The sequence below is a fragment of the Typopeltis vanoorti genome, chromosome 25 (genome assembly GCF_054136105.1).
Source record: "Typopeltis vanoorti isolate ZY-2024b chromosome 25, IOZ_Tvanoo_1.0, whole genome shotgun sequence".
NCBI classification, from domain to species: Eukaryota; Metazoa; Arthropoda; class Arachnida; order Uropygi; family Thelyphonidae; genus Typopeltis; species Typopeltis vanoorti.
This window is the reverse complement of record NC_143573.1, coordinates 1,026,804-1,045,197: the sequence shown is the minus strand read 5'-3', so window position 1 is coordinate 1,045,197 and position 18,394 is coordinate 1,026,804. Positions and strand designations below refer to the sequence as shown.

The 18,394-nt window shown below is 34.6% G+C and overlaps 1 protein-coding gene across 4 annotated transcripts in view; it reads left to right on the top strand.

The window, feature by feature from the left end:
* Positions 1-18,394, top strand: part of LOC150092475 (membralin-like) — a 452,321-nt gene that overhangs the window by 156,239 nt on the left and 277,688 nt on the right. For all 4 annotated transcript variants that reach the window (XM_090414438.1, XM_090414435.1, XM_090414436.1 and 1 more), the window contains exon 7: positions 5,787-5,887. In XM_090414438.1, the coding sequence (XP_090270564.1) occupies positions 5,787-5,887 (101 nt within the window). The remainder of the gene's footprint in view (positions 1-5,786; positions 5,888-18,394) is intronic.

The window sequence follows — 18,394 nt, the reverse complement described above, 5'->3', positions numbered from 1 at the left end:
GAGGTCTCTACTTAGAAGCCAGTCCATATTTTAGTTGTAGTTACGATGTTAGAAAAGTTGTTTGATTACTATTCAGTATTGGATCAATACATATATCAGCTCTACTTTGGTTATTTAAAGTGAGGTCTTGCATTAACAGTTTACTTTCATTTAGAGTAATGAATGCATTCTTACGTGAGATTCATAGAAAGTGATGTGTTTGGATATAGGAATTTGACATTTGCTCTTCGTCATGCTCATTATTTCAAGTTGCTGAAGATGGAGATGGATGTTATGTTACATTTTTGTTAACCATTGCGAAAGAAAGTACCCCCCCCCCCCCAAAAAAAAAGGTTGCACAGTTATTTCTTTTTATATATTTGGGGTCTGTGACACCCCACCTTACTAACACTGGGTTAAATGGGATGGTTGTCTTACGTTAGATAATGTAAGACTCCAGCCTGGTTGGCCGAGTGGTTAGTGTATCCGCTCTTCAGTCAAAGGGCTGTGGGTTCAAATCCTGCAGTGGGCATGGATGTTTGTGATTGTCTGTGAAAATACTAGTGGTGTGTGGTGGTGGTAGATACTGTTGGTGAATTGAGTGGTGGAGACAGAGTTCTAGAATAGGTGCCTTCCCTTGATGAGTCATTGGATCCCTTGGAGGTGTCATGTAATAATAATAATAATAATAATAATAATGAAATCCATCTCTCATGTAAAAGGAGAAGCACAATAGATTTTGTATTGATAATTTGGGTATCCCACAATGACTCTCAGGACTCCATGGAAGTGCCTTAGCAATAATAATAATAATAATAAAGACACTCAAAAATGTTAATAATTATGGTAGGATTTGAACTGCAGACATATTGCCAGCCAACAAGGCTAGCAATATATTTATTGCTTATTTTTTTGTTTTCATTTTCATTAAGTTAGTCATTATCATGAATGAAAGCAACTAAAAAATAAGTAATTCGGTAAATCCAGTAGATAAGTAAATCCAGGCAACTGACAAATTATAAGCATGGCTAATCATCTAATGATCCATAAATTAGCAATTCTAATCTAATGTGTAGAAAATCACATTTTAAGGCATTTAATAATTCTGCTGGCCTGTTGAATAAGTATTTAGTGTATCTACTCTCCAAACAACAGGCTGTAGATTCAAATCCTGCATGGGTTGGATGTTTGTGATTATCTTTAGGGTGGGTCCATGCTTAGTCTTTAGAGCAAGATTTCTTGATTCTATAAGAAAATAAGTAAACAATTGAAAAAATTATATAAAATTAATTTTAAAAAAATGGAAAAATACTTATCTAGATGGAGAAATACTTATCTGTTATAAATACTTAGCCCAGCATTTCTCAGTTGTAATGATGACAGTATGCTCACAACCTTTAAGTTAAAGATATATAAGATTATAAGCTGTAATGGTGACAATATGTTCCTTCAAGAAGATTTAAATAGGCAGGCAGATTTCATCAGTTTGAAGTGCAGAGATGTAATGGTATGTATTGTATTAGTGGATTTGTGTTCTTGCAGAAGGTGAATGACATTTTTAATCTGGAGTGATATAGTCGACAGGGACTCCATGTTTAAAGGTAATTGTATTAGTGGAGCTGTGTTTGCAGCAGGTGAATGTGATTCAGGATCTGTAGTAATGGTCAACAGGCACTCGATGTTTGAAGGTAATTATATTAGTGGAGCTGCGTTTTCAGGATCTGTAGTAATGGTCAACAAGGACTTGATGTTCATAAGGCATATTGCAAGAGTCATTAGACAACACTGTATTGCTGCTGTAATAAGGAGCACATTGACCATTAGAGTCATAGAGATTGTTTCATTATAAGGCCTTGAGCAGATTTCACTTGAACTACTGTATACTTGACAGGCTTATGAATGAAAGCTCTGGGTTCAGATTTTGTGTATGTAACAGTTATTGTAGAAGTTGTGTGCTTGCAGTGTTTGTAATGTGCAGACTTGTTTATAAATAACATCTTTAAATTTAGAGGGAGGAATACTGACTGGCATTGAAAGCAATATGGTGGCAGCTTTGTTTGTCAGTGAGTTAAATTTTGAGTTTAATCGTTTTGTAAAATGTGAGGTGTATTATATGTGTTTGTTGGATTATGTCAATAAATTATGAATTTTTAAGGCAGATGAAAGGATAGTGTATGTAAAGTGCAAAAGTATGTAAAATAGTATGCTATGTAAAAGTATGTAAAGTATGCCCATCATGCAGAGTGATGGGCATTAATGTATTGGTGACTAAGGATGATAGTGGTGAGAATGCAACAAGAAGAATGAGTGCTCATCTGATAACAAAGAGAGATACTGAAAAGCAGCAAATCAGTAGTAAGAAAGTTATTGTTAGTAATGTTATTGCACAGCTGCCACAATGGAGTTACTAAGACTCATCATGGGAGACTGAAACTATCAATACGATATCTGTTATACCTCTTCTTGAAACCATTAACAGACAAAGCACTCATAACTGACTCAGGCAACCCATTCCATTCATTCACCACTCTCAAAGTGAAAAATTTAGTTCTCATGCTCTTGTCAACCACACTCTTATCCAACTGCCAGGGATGACCTCTTGTTCTGTCCCCTGTAGCCAAGTGCTGAAACATTTTCCCTGCATAAATCCTGTAAAAGCCTTTAAGTAGCCTAAATCTTTCTATCATATCCCCCTTTTTTGGCTATGAACCAACATTTTAGCAATCCATAAAACTTTAATCTATCCTCATAAGGCATATTCCACAGACCACTCACCATCTTGTTCACTTGCCTCTAGCTCCTCTCTGCCACTTCCTTATCCCCAAGAAACCCAGCTGACTAGACCAGAGCACAGTAATCCAGATGTGGTTGTATCAAGGCTTTGTAAAGAGGAATGATAGCTCCCTTATTTCTGCTTGTTAGTGTATTCTTCAATAACCAAGTAATCCTGAGCTACCCTGCCTACTTTAGCAATATCCCTTCTAAATGTCAGTTCTCTTTCTACTACTACCATCAAATCCCTGTCATCATCAATTTCCGGAAGTATAGTTCCCTCAGTGTGATACACAAAATTGAAGACCCATTTTGGTAGAATCCCATGTTTGCATGGCCTACCAAAAATACATAAGGAACGAGTTCCATTCAGACTCATAGTTGACTGCATAGGCTCCCCCCTGCCTGTCGCTTAGCCAAATTCCCATCTCATTTTTTAAGCTTCCATACTGACCACACACCACAAGTCTCTGTAAAGAATTCATCAGATTTTCTGACAGGGAAAAAAAAAAAAAAAAAAAAAAAACCTTCGGCCTACAGATGTCATGGTCAGCTTTGATATCCAGTCCTTATTTACTAATGCGTCTCTGGCTGACTCTCCAATTGTTATTAGAGGAGTTCTCTCCAGATATTTGAACTGTTTGACTTTGCTATGCACTGAGACTATTTCATCTGCAGAAACCAATTCTAAACAAATTGAAGGAAACACTATGGCAAGTCCCTTGTCACCTGCACTTGCCAGTTTCTACTTAGAGCATCCTGAGGAATCCCTATTCTCTTCAATACAATCACAGCCTTTTTTTTGGGTTTAATATGTAGATGATGTGTTTGTCATCTGGCCCAGACTCAGAATAATCTTTGCCTGTCTTTTTAACCAAAATCATTGGCCTTCACCCATGCATCAACTTCACTATGGAAATAGAAAAGAATGGAAAATTAGCTTTCCAGGACATTTCCTGAACCTGAAAATTTTCCTTTTCTTGAATTCAATATGTGAGCAACTCTTTTTTATTTTCTCCTAAATGTTTTTCTATACAGTTGCTTATTTTCTTTTTCAACATTGCTTTGTATATTTTGTATGCCAAATCCAATAGACTCATTCCACCTATAATGTGAATATTTTGATTTTTTATGAAAATAGACAAAATAGTTGATTTTCCCAGTTAGTCTTATGTTCCTTATACAGTTCCAAGGCAGCATATTTAAATAATTTCCTGTTTATTTCATCATTTTCTGGTGATTTTTTTATTTTTTTTTTAGCATTTCAGTTAATTCATCTAATGTTATGGTTTCTAATTTGTTACTATTACTTATCATGTTATGTGTACGAAATCAGTATCTTTCCATACGTTTTCATAATAATTATTCCATTCCTTTTTACTTATGTTAGAAAAGCAAAATTGGAGTATGAGAGGATATTAATTGAATGAGCCGAGAGTAATTAGAAAGAATTTTTTCAGTATGTGGCAAGTAAAAGGAAGAATAACCATAGCAGAATCATTTTGATGAATGCAGATGGTATGGAGATGACTGAAACAGATGAAATAGTTGAATTATTGAGTGATCATTTTGCGAGGGTGTATCATCTGAAGATATTACAGTAATAGATATGACAGGGATTAATGTGGACATAGGGGGTAGAGGAAGTTGATGTAAATAGGATATTACAAAATCTGAATGTGAATACAGCTGTAGGTTTTAATGTGATAGAAGCTTGTGTATTACAAAAATGTGCTAGGGAATTGATGTTGCCTTTGACTAGATTTTTTAATCTTAGTCTCAGCTTGGGTAGAGTCCCAAGGGAATGGAAGGAGGGGAAAAGAATTCCATTGCATAAAGGAAGTGCCAAGGAAGTAGCAAATTGACCAGTTAGCATTTCAGGAGGTCAAGGTATTGGAGAAGTTAAAGACAGAATTCAGGAATGGGTGCATAGGAATGAGATACTGTATGGAGGCAGCATGACTTTGTGAAGGGTTAGCCATGCTTCAGTAATTTACTCACTTTTTATAATAATAAAGAGTGACAGCTGAGTTGAATAAAGTTAATGGCTACCAGTGATACTGTTGAACTTTGCACAGGCATTTGACAGGATTCCACATGGAAAACCTGATACATAAATTATAGTAAATAGGTGTGGATATGAAGCTGGTAATATGGATAAGAGGATGGTTGATGGAGAAATACCAGACAGTAGTTTTTTTCAGGAGCCGAGTCCCATAGAACATCTGTGATAGCGGCATGCCACATGACTGTATTTTGGTCACTGCTATTTAGTATGTACATTAATGATATAGGAAATGATCTGAGTCAGAATATTCGGTTTTTTGCAGATGATGCAAAATTAAGTAGAGCAATAGTCAGTAAATGTGCAGTATGATTTTAACAGACTGAAAGTATGGGCAAAGGAGAATGTATGTCAGTTTAATGTAGCACGGTGTAAGGTTTTTGGAGTTAAAGATTACTGTATGCCATATTAATGGAACTGTACTCCATAAAATTGATGCTGCCAAGAATTTTGGGTGTGTTGGTGGATAGGGAGTTGAAGTTCAGAAGGCATATTGCAAAAGTGGCTAAAACTGCACATAGAATTACCTGGTTATTGAAGAACACCTTGATATGCAGAGAGATAAGCAGGTTATTATTCTAAGGCACCTCTTTTAGATTACTGTGCACAGATTTGGTCACCTGGGTTTCTTGGAGACATGGAAGAGGTGGATTGGATTCAGATGCAAGTGACCAAAATGTGGTAAGTCTGTGTGATGCTCCATATGAGGAGAGATTGAAGATTTGTGAGTTACAGAGGCTTGTTGATTGGTACATAAGGGGAGATATGATAGTGACATAAGTTGCTTAGGGAGAGTTTATTGGATTGATTTGGAAGAAAATTTCAGTATGTGAATAATGTGAGGGAAACTAGAGGTCATCCATGAAAATTGAGTAAGAGTGTGGTTATCAAAGGTGTGAGATTTGAGTAAGAGTGTGGTTATCATATTATATTCTCTCAGTGTATCAAAAAAATATTTTTTTTTCTTCAGGATTTGTGCGAAATGTAGTGACTGGGGAACATTTTCGCTTTGTGAGCATGTGGATGACAAGAACATCTTATGTAGCTGCAGCATTCATAATGATTGTATTTGTAAGTATCAAGTTTTGTTGTATATATATATATGTGTGTGTATAACATTCATATGCTAAGTCTGATATTTATTTATTTTTCCATCTCTTTGGAACAGTTATTCTAGCTTTCCAACTCTTCCAGAATTGTCGTATTTACTCGAATATAACTTGCCCTCGCGTATATCTCACACCCCTGATTTTACTTTACGAAAAAAGAAATTAAAAAGTTTCACGTATACTTTGCACACACAAAAAAGTTTAAAATTTTAAGAAATAGATAGTGAATGTTGTTATGGCAGTTTCAGATATTTTGATATTCAGTTGAAGAGAATCAGCATTTCAACTCAACAATCATTGGCTTGCCTTTGTCATTGAGTCGTGCGATCTTTTATTAATACTGCACCAATCATATGCATGTCTTCATAGCTGTGCTATTTCTACCGGCCTAACTTTGCTGTCTGTTTCGCACTCCACTTTCACCTCTCATTAGTTATTCGTGAATGATTGTTCATAACATACCTCAAGTCTTGTAAATTACTGGTAATTTTTGCTTGAAATATGGAAAAATGTTCAAGCTACAGTATTGGTTTTAAACTCAAAGTTATGATAAGCTCAAAGATCATATGATTTCGAAATGATAAAAGGACAAGCAATAATGAACTGTTTTAATTTAATTACAGAAACATTATTGCTAAAGGTACAAATATATTGTGTGATGAAGGTGAGTGGTTGATAATTAAAATTTAAATGCATTCATTTTATAAATATGTGAACAATTATAAATTATAATGATTATTTGACATTTAATTATAAACATCAATTTAGTTTTTTCCTGAAAAACTACTTTCCAAAAATCCCTGCATGTATCTTGCACCACGATTTTTTAATTTTAATTTTGGGTAAAAAAGTGCGAGTTATATTCGAGTAAATATAGTGTATCATTCTTCTGCCTCAGAATATAAAATAGATGGTTGACATTTTGAACGTGTGTATGCCAAAGAAAACATAAAAGAATGCACTAGCAAAATTGAAAATAGGTTTTTGACAGGATGCATGAATATATATATACACACACAAATTTATATACAGGTAGTCCTCGACTTATGATGACTCGACTTGCAACGATTCACACTTACGACAGCCAAAAATTATTATTAAAAATTCTCTAATTTGACTTCGCCGCCAACATATATCACATTGCTTTTGTATATGTATTGCAGTGTTGCCATTAGTCAACAAGCAAAGCCTATCACCAATACGCAGTAGCTGCTGCTATGATTCGCCCACTTCTAACTTATCACAACTTTGGCACGTTAGTTGCCAATCAGCAGTCGAAGTGTTCATTTCTCTCGTTGCAATTTTAATATCCCATTGTAACTATCATATCCAGTAAGAGAAGTAATACTACTGATGAAAATTCCAACATAAAAAAGAAGGCGAGGAAAGCTTTAAGTTGAGATGTTAAAATGAAGGTCATTAAATGTCATTAAATCATATGACAAAGGTCTGTGAAATAGCAAGAGAAGAAAAACTATCGCATTGAACTGTTTCAACAATTATAAAAGATAAATCAAGAATAATGGAGGTCCGCGTGGTTAGTCTAGTGGCTTTGTGCTTCGCAACCATATGCCTGTTGAAGGAGTGTCCCAGGTTTGATTCCTGTCGAAGACGTGAGGAACTTGAGGATCTTCCTCGGCCATAGCCAAGTTAGCTGGTCTTTTGGGTGTGGGCAGTAGGATTTTTTCTACCAGTTTATCTGGCGTTTTTCATCCCGCAAGCAGGCAAACTGGCCCCGTGAACATACATTTCTACAGTCAAAAATATATCCCCCCTCCCAGTGGCAGGCTAGGCGACAGGTCGGCTGGGAGTGGTACTAACAAGAAGTCTCATCTAAGTAACAAGCGGACCCTGCATAGAAAGTGGGAATAACGCATAATGAAAGAAGAAATCAAGAATAATGGAGACAGCAAGGGGTAGTTAATATGAAATGTACAATTCTAACAAAAAAAAAAAAGAAGGGCCAATTCATGAAATGGAGAAGCTTTTAATGATATGGATAGATGATCAAATTATTATTATTATTATTTGACACCTTCAGGGAGTCCAAAGACTCATCGAGGGAGAGTGTGCCAATAGCATCGAACGATTGGACCCCTTCCAACTACTAACCGCGCTCAAACTTACTTAACTGAGCCATTAGTAGCAGAGGCTCTACCAATCGACCAACCTTTGCCAGCAAATCCAAGAATATTCCTCTCAGTTTGTTTACGATTCAAACAAAAACACGCAGCCTATTTGACAATTTAAGGAAACAAGAAGATAAATATGGTGAGCATACATTTAACTCTAGTAAAGGTTGGTTTTATCGATTCAAAAGCCTATTTAACTTACATAACATACTAATAATGAGAGAAGCTACTAGTTCCAATTTAGAAACTGCCGAAATTTTCAAGAAAATTCTGAAAGAGATAAAAGATGAAGGCTATTTGGTAGAGCAGATTTTTAATATAGATGAAACCGGACTGTTCTGGAAAAGAATGCCAGAACGAACTTACATTCATAGAGAAGCTACACATCGGTGCCTGGTTTTAAGGCATTTAAAGATAGGATTATGCTTCTCTTTGGAGAAAATGTTGCTGGTTTTAAATTAAAACCATTTCTTGTTTACCATTCAAAAAACCTCAGAGCATTGAAAAACATTGACAAGAATAAGTTGCCGGTTTACTACAGGAGTAATCCTAATGCTTGGATGACAATTGCTTTATTCGAAGGCTGGTTCTTAAATTGTTTTATTCCAGAAGTACATGCCTACTGTCTTGAAAAATACATTCCTTTTAAAATTCTATTGTTGCTTGACAGTGCTCCAGGACTTCTCTTCACATCGGCGATTTGAATGAAAATATAAATGTGATGTATCTACCGCCCAATACAACAGCAGTGATTCAATCTGTGGATCAAGGTTCGATTGTTACATTCAAGACATTATCTGAAAACTACATTTTTTCAAGCAATAACATCAATGGACGATGGATGCTATAACATTATGTTATGCGATTTTTGGAAAAATTACGATATTAACCAATGTATCCAGAACATTGGAACTTCATGGAAGGAAGTGTCAGAACAATGTATGCGAAGAATTTGGAAGAAGTTACTACCACAGGAGAAACTTGAAGAGTACAATGAGCATAGCATGTTAGAACAAATCGGTGAAGAAATCGTTGAAATTGCAAGAAAACTGGATCTAGAAATCAATATTACCACTATAGAAAAATTAGCAGATCACGAAGAAGGTGAACTGACTGATCAAGACTTGATTTTCCAAAACGAAAGAGTTGTAGAAGAAGAAAGAAATAATGAGGAAGATGAAGAGAAATCGTTAAAAAAATTTACTGTAAAGGGATTAGCAGAAGTATTTTCTAAACTAAATCAAGGACTTCAGCTGCTCGAAACTATGGATCAAGACACTGATTGCTTCGCCAAAGTCGAAAAGCAAATTGAAGAAACAGTCAGATGTTATCACGAAATATATGAAAAGAAAAAACTCAACAGACAACATTAACCAATTTTCTGATTAAGAAAGCTACTCTCGATTGCGAGAAATAACCATATAGTCATATAGTCCAAATGTATGAGTTAGTCACCTGTTTTAATTAAAGACACCGTTAATAATTTTTTTGTTTATGTTTATGTTAACTAATATTTAAAGGAATTTCAAATTAAATTAAGTGCACCATTTTTGATATGTGTTTATGTATTTTTTTCTTAATTTTGTATTTATGTATTTATAAATGTTTATGTAAGTTTATACGTTTTTAATCGTTTTAAGTTAAATAGAAACCTAATTTATGAAAATTATAACAGAAATATATTATAACAGAAATCAAACAAATCAAGAATTAAAAAAAAGTCCTCGACTTACGTCAGAATCAACTTACAACGGAGACGTTGGAACGGAACCCCATCTTAAGTTAAGGACTGTCTGTACTCTATAATTATGATGATATATCTTTGTTGGGCAGGTAGAGTTCCAAAAGTATCAGGTAAAGAACACTGAGATACTCTTACATTAGTGGGGAAGTCTAAAAATAAAGTATAATTTGCTATAACAAATTATATATATCAAAAATGGTGCACTTAATTTAATTTGAAATTCCTTTAAATATTAGTTAACATAAACATAAACAAAAAAATTATTAACGGTGTCTTTAATTAAAACAGGTGACTAACTCATACATTTGGACTATATGACTATATGGTTATTTCTCGCAATCGAGAGTAGCTTTCTTAATCAGAAAATTGGTTAATGTTGTCTGTTGGGTTTTTTCTTTTCATATATTTCGTGATAACATCTGACTGTTTCTTCAATTTGCTTTTCGACTTTGGCGAAGCGATCAGTGTCTTGATCCATAGTTTCAAACACACTGGACAGGAAACTTACTAAAAAGACAACTTTTTAATAAGATCTGAGTAACAGAGTATCTTCAGGTTTTTCTGCACTACTATTCTAGTGATTTTTTTTAATATATATAAGACTCTCCTATCCTCACTAGTTGAGAAACTTTAAATTACATTAGCAGTATTCATGAACTGAAGGGTAATAATGGGAACCCTACTCTAGATACCTAACATGGTAATTTTTGAAGCCATTTCACATCCTCCGTAATCAGGGTGTGTCTAAAACTGATGTACCAAATCATATACTACCTGAAGTTATTTGCAAACATCCACATCACAACAGAATTCAAATCATCAGCTTATAGATTAAAAGTAGTGATGCTCTTCATTTCTAATAAGAACCACACAATACTAGTTATTTGCTTTGAAAGAACTAGATTTGAATTCCATATTGAAAGTTTGCCTTGAAGTGAAAGTAAGTAGATCTGATATAAATTCTGATGGCTTGATGAGTTCAATATATTTGTTTAACTCATATTTAAGTTAAGCATGTGTGTATGTGTTGAACTTTAAAATTTCTCATCATATGTTTTTCAGTAGTATTCAAATTTACATACTAGTTTCATTTCATATAAACTTCTATCCAGCATAATTTCTTTTAGGCTTACACGGTGATCCGAATATATTTTTGAAAATTATGGAGACAAGAAGAAAATACAATTTAGAAACACATATTGCATTTATTGACTTCGAAAAAGCATTTGACAAAGTTAAAAGAAACATATTATTTAACATATTAAAAGAAAGACAAATGCCAAATAATATCCTAAAAGCTATCACAAGTATATATGAAAATAATCAAATACAAATAAGATTAAATCATGAGCTATCATATACGAGAGAGATAAACCAAGGAGTCAGACAGGGATGTCCCCTCTCAGCAACTCTTTTTAATATCTACTTAAATGAAATAATAATAAAATGGAATAAAAATTTACATCAAAGAATTAAACTTTCTTCTACAGTGAACATAAACACTCACCTTTTTGCCGACGACCAAATAATATAATTACAAATTCTGAAGATAATTTACAGAAAGCTATTTTAGATCTAAATGAGATAGCCAAAGATTATGGTATGATAATATCAACAGAAAAATCAAAAACTATGGCCTTTAAAGGACAAGATCCAGCAAGAACTAAAATAGTAATAGATAACAAGATCTTAGAACAGGTGAATTCATTTAACTACCTAGGATGTATGATCACATATGCAAATTAAAAAGATATAAATGTAAAAATGCAAAATATTTAAAAATAACAGGTGTAATTAACTCTATATTTAAACCAAACCTAGTTCAAAAACAAACCAGACTAAAAGTATACAATACATTAGCCCTACCAGTCTTAATGTATGGAAGCGAAATCTGGACAATAAAACAAAAAGACAGTTTTACTCAAACACGGTAGTTGTCTCCATAATTTTCAAAAATGTATTCTATCCAGCATATATGTGAAATGCAGTTTACAAAGTGTTCTACTTTTTGCTGGCATCATTGGTTTCTTTGACTAAGACCCTACCGCAAAAGTCTGCAAGCAAACTGAAGTTTCATTTGCTTGAGTACTGTTGTAAAGTACAAGAAATGTTCTAATGGATTCATTCACCATAGGAAACGCCCAAGTTGGAGAAAGAAATGTATATATTATTATTATTATTCGTGACACCTCCAAGGAGTCCGAAGACTCATCGCGGGAGAACACCTATTGTACAACTCTCCATCTCCACCACTACACCGAACCTCCACTATCAATCAACAACATCAGCATCATCTACTGCCCACCACCACAACCACAGCTAGTATTTTTTTGTCTGTAAATTGTGTGTGTTCTGAAGAGCCGATTTGTCTGTATGTGGGATGAAAAACTTGAGTTTCCGGGAGAAAAAAACCCTGCTATCCGTATGAGATCGGCTAACTCACCTTTGATTGAAAAAGTCCATATAAAGATTCCTCCCGTCATGAAGAGAATCGAACTTAGGCCTTTTCCAATCGAAGGGCGCAACGTACCGTCGTTCTTCCAATTGCGCTACTGAGGCGCTTATATTATTATTACTGACACCTCCAGGGAGTCCAAAGACTCATCAGAGGAGGGCACCTGCTCCACAGCTCTCTGTCTACACCAATGCCATCTACCATCCACTACCACTACTAGGATTTTTCATTGACAATTACCAACATCCATGCCAGCGGCGGGATTGCAGATATGAATTCAGAAAGTTGATCTCTGATGATAGTTTGCATCGCATTTCTCTGTAGCTCTGTAGCAGGTACTACAAGTTCAATGTAATTGTCATTGTAATTAACAGACCTTAAAAAAATTACCAGTAAAACTTTGAAAGAAGAGTCACTATGTAGACTGGTTTCGACCTTTATTCAGGTCCCATCAGTGGGAGCCAGACTCAAAAAAGATACTAAGGTTAAATCATTGTAGATGATGTTGAGGATAAGACCTTTCGATACAAAATTAATAACGGAAAAACACTCACGTACAAAGATTATTTAATAGTATAATTTTCGCCTGTGTGTCACGGGCATCTTCAGTACATTAAGCTCAAATTAAACAATAACTGACAATTCCAAAAAGTGCCACCTAAGTAGCTGGTGTAAGATAACTAAAAAGGTCAATTACTTTCCTAAAAAAAAAATAAAATAAATAAATAAATAAAAAAATCAATACAATAAAAAGTTAGGAAAGATTAGCTGATTTGTAAAGTACTATCTCCCATAAAGGGGATAGACATAAACCGTCGGATCTGTTTAAGTTAGGAGAATGAAGTAGAGTTTCACATGTTTCTTTATAAAGGTGTTCCATGAGAAACTGACTTTTGTGAAGAACTCTTGTCTTTCTCCAATGAACTCTGTGTCTAGTGAAGATGGCACGTTCTGCAAGTCCAGACTTTTCAGGTTTAAAGTATTCAATATAAGATTGGTGTTCTTCTAGCCGAATAGAGGCAGATCTTCCCGTTTGTCTGAAATAAGATAATCCACAAGAGCACGGAATCTGGTAGACACCTGGATGATTAAGATGTGGATGCTTCACCTTAGGAGAAGTGAGAAAGGTGGAGATTTTTCTAAATGGTTGAAAGGCAACAAAAATATTCAGTGGTTTTAAAACTTTTGCTATACATTCACTGATGCCTTGTACATAAGGGATAGTAATGCGCGTTATTTCTTCTGTGTTTGAAGAGGACGATATATTAAAACTACCCAAAGTTCTTTTAATGAAGCAATTCTTATAACCATTAGATAGAAAGGAAGAAGTCATACATTGTAGTTCTTTCTGTAAAAGATCGTCTGAAGAACAAAAGAAGTGGGCCCGATGAACCAGTGTTTTAATAGTTCCTGCCTTTTGACTGGGATGGTGATGAGATTCCACATAGATATAATGGCCTGTATTAGTCTTCTTTCTATAAACTGAGAAATGTAGAGAAAAAATGTAGATCTTTTAGAGAAAAGATCTAAAAAGGCTAACTGCTTATTTGATTCTACTTCTAGGGTAAACTTGATCCTAGGATGAAATGCATTTAACTTAGTGAAAAATTGTTGAAGTTCATCCGAAGAGCCATTCCATACAGCAAAAATGTCATCGACATATCTGAACCAATGAGTAGGTCTGGGAGAAATGTTGTGAAAGATACATTGTTCAAAATGTTCCATAAAGAAATTGGAGATAGCAGGAGAAAGAGGATTACCCATTGCTGTTCCTTCAATTTGTTGATACGACTTATTTTTGAAGGAAAAATAGCCAGAATTTATTACAAAATCAAATACATTTACAATGTCTGAAGGAAATTCCTGTTGTAGTAATTCAATGCTTTCCGAACGAGGCACATTTGTAAATAAAGAAACAACATCTAAACTGATCATGATATCAGAAACGTCCAAATGAAGATCTGAAATTTTATTTTTGAAATCCAAAGTATTTTTTATATAAGTATCAGTTCTTCTAGTTGAAGAGGAAAGTAAATTTGATAAAAATTTTGAGATTTTGTAAGTGGGGCAACCTATACACTCTATGACTGGTCTTAACGGAATGCCTGGTTTATGAACTTTTGGAAGATCCATAGAATCTAGGTGGGTGATCGAAGAAGGTTTTAAGTTTTTTCTTTTGATCTTCATTCCATGTAGATACATTATCTATAAGAGAATTAACTGTCTTCAATTGACTCTGGGTAGGATCCGATGTAAGAGGCCTATAAGTTGAATAGTCGCCAAATAAAAGAGACATTTTTCTCTCATATTCCTTCCTATCTTGAATCACTACAGCCTTCCCCTTATCAGCTTTCGTAATAATTCAATTATTGTTATTCTTCAGTGATTTCAATGCTTTAAACTCAGAGTAAGAAAGATTAGAACGAGGAGGCTTGGCATGAAAAAGAATTTGTGCATATTCAAAACATAATCTGTTGGCTGTTTTTTTGGATAAGGATTGAATACCCCTGTCTCTGTTATGAAAAAAAATCTATAAGTGGCACCTCATTTGGTGTAACAGTGAAATCATGTCCATTTGATAAAACAAAACGTTCACAGTCTGTTAGTGGACGTCCGGAAACATTTATAACTACTTTATCTATATCAATAGTATTATTACTGGATCTAGGTATGCTGACCAGTGATTTAAATTTGCGTTTTAGCTTGTCACGAGAATCATTAAAGACCTTTAAGTAAGAACTCGAAGATATCCGAATTACAGTATTAAAAATTTCAACCGTTAAAACAGATTCTAGAGCATTTTTTATATCCATAATTTCTCTATTTAAGAGGGCAAGAGATTTTTTAGCTTCGTGTAGCTGATTATTTAAAAGAGACTTACTAGCTTTGAAGTAGATCCGATGAGCTTTTGGGGACCTAAAAACTTCTTTTATTTTAGTACGGGTTGGAATAACCTGGGCCATCTTACATCGTTTAAGGAATATTAATCTGTTAATGCATTTGGCCTTCTTTACCAATACTTTACTGTATCTAGCAGATTGTTTGGAAATAGACTCTCCGCGAAGTCTAGCAATAAGTTTTCAAAGAGGTATACCGTGAGTAGACATATCGATACAAAATTAATAACGGAAAAAAACTCACGTACAAAGATTAATTTAATAGTATAATTTTCACCTGTGTGTCACAGGCATCTTCAGTACATTAAACTCAAATTAAACAATAACTGACAATTCCCAAAAGTGCCACCTAAGTAGCTAGTGTAAGATAACTAAAAAGGTCAATAACTTTCCTTAAAAAAAATAATTAATTAATTAATCAATTAATAAAAAAATCAATATAATGAAAAGTTAGGAAAGATTAGCTGATTTGAAACAGTTCTCCACAAAAGTCAGTTTCTCATGGAACACCTTTATAAAGAAACATGTGAAACTCTACTTCATTCTCCTAGCTTAAACAGATCCTACGGCTTACATCTATCCCCTTTATGGGAGATAGTACTTTACAAATCAGCTAATCTTTCCTAACTTTTTATTGTATTGATTTTTTTATTTATTGATTTATTTATTTTTATTTATTTTAGGAAAGTTATTGACCTTTTTAGTTATCCTACACCAGCTACTTAGGTAGCGATTTTTGGAATTGTCAGTTATTGTTTAATTTGAGCTTAATGTACTGAAGATGCCTGTGACACACAGGTGAAAATTATACTATTAAATAATCTTTGTACGTGATTTTTTTTTATATTTTTTTTTTTATTAATTTTAATCGATATGTCTACTCACGGTATACCTTTTTTAAAACTTAGGATAAGACCTTATCACTTCGCCACTATACTAACATAACGCAACATCATTGGCCAGAAGGGTGAATCAAGATGCTTTTATTCCCTGTCTGATAAGGAGGACGAATTGAAGGAAAGATTTGTGTGCTGAAAGCTCACCCTTGGGGGGGGGGGGGGCATGGAGATTATTCATTGTTGCTTGTATTTAGGATGGCTTTTGCCCTCTTGTATTTGAAGAGGTCAGTTTCGTCATAGTTTGCTGTCTGTTTAACTAGATCGTTGGTGTGTGTAGAGATCTTTGAGAAGAATTTTTCTGCTGTAGTTAGTAGGAAGGAGTAGAAGTAAGGGATGTTTGTATCTCTATGCATTTGGATGTTCCTTACAAACCACGGTGCATCCAAGATCATGCGCAAACACTTATTTTGCACTCTCTGTAGCCTGAGGATGTTGGTGTTGGATGTGTGGCTCCAGGCCGGAGATGCATATGTCACTATGGGGCGGATCGTACCACTATACTAGCAGATTAGAATAAGTAAGTAACTTCACTATACAAGTAGACTAGTGGTGAAGTTACTTCACATTCATGCTTATTATATAATATATAATCCTTCGCTTTGTTATAAGATTAAAAAAAATATAATTTATTGTCAAGTGTAATATGCATTGCAACCAAGTGGAAAAACTTCCTGCAACTATCTCTTGTCCAGAGTATTTAATAATAAGCTGATTCAGCTTTTTATTTATTTATTTATTATTTATTTTTTTTATCTGTATATGGAAAATAGATGATTTCTGCATTGATTTAACATGGTATCCTTTTGGGTGTGTGGCTTCCACTGATGTAGACCTGAATAAAGTTCAAAACCAGTCTGGGTTTTTGATCCTTCTCATGTTTTTTGTTTTATTTTTTTTATACTAAGGCAATTAACACGGAGTTAACAGACTCTGTATACAATTTGACCAGTTGTGAAGTTTCTTCATGTGCCAGACCTGGTCAAAAGCCTTGGAGATAGCAAGGGCAACCACTTGGGACTTGCCAAACCTTTTCATGGTATTTGTCCAGATATGGGTGACATACATGAGTAGATCACCTGTTGATCGACGTGTCAGAATCCATACTGGCAGTCATATGTTAGTTGAGTCTTCATGATAACATAGCAGTTGAGTGTTGATAGCTCTTTCCCATTACTTTGGATACAACTTCAGTAAAAAAAATTTTGATAGTAGTTTGAAGATATAGATTTGTCACACATTTTAGGGATAAGTTAACTTCATGCTCAAACTTTATTAGGTTACCGTTGAATAAAGGATTAAACCAAGAATATAATTTTATATAGTATAACCAGGTGAAAAACCTTTCGATGACTATCTCTGATCCAGGTTATTTTTGTAATAAGGTGATAAACCTTTTCACTACTTGTATATGTGAAATATATGCCTTCTGCATTATTTCAACTAGAGGTATCTCCTCTGGGTATGGTTCCCACTGATGATGTTTATTGATGTTTATCATTGAGTTTGCTTGTTTCCTGGGGGATAGAGAAGCTCTGCTTGGTACTGGGTTTATGCCTGTCATTGAGTGGAGCCATTGCTGAGTTTCCTGTTCTGTAGTAATACAGAGGAGTGATGAGTTTAACAGTGATCTTTTAGAGTTACTCAGAGTTTTTAGAGAGGTAGCCCCACACTTTAGCATACCTCAATAAAGGTATGATCGAGGGTATGGTCTGGGTAGTGAGCTTTCCCATAATGCATAGCATTATACACATCTGAAAGGGTATGCTTTCTATTATTATTATTATCCCAAGACCTCATGGAGTCAAAGACTCATCTGGGAGGTCCTTTTATCACACACACACACAGCTCATCATACTGTGTCTTAAACACACTCAAACTCCTTGCAGACACCACACTCTCAGGCAAGGCATTCCAATCATTTACAACTCTGCACAAAAAAAAAACTTGCTTCTCACTCCTCTACTTGCACCTTCTTTATACAGTTTCCAGGGATGACCTCTGGTTCTCTCACTGTTTTCTGTAGAACTTCTCCAGCATTGATCCTCTAACAACCACTTACTAACTTGTAGGTCTCTGTTAAAGATACCAAGTAATTTTAAACCTGGTTTTACTCCATTTTTTCCCAAGTAAGCAAACAGGCAAAATGTCAAGTTTGCGCCTGCAATATACAATATATGCAAGACTAGCTGATCCCACAGGTAGTGCAATGTAGGTCTCTATCATATCTCCACTCTTCCTCCTGTCCACCAGACTCTGCAATTTGCATCTTCTCAATCTTTCCTCATACTCAACATTCCAGAGGTTAGAAACTACCTTAGTCAGTCGCCTTTGGACCCTTTCCA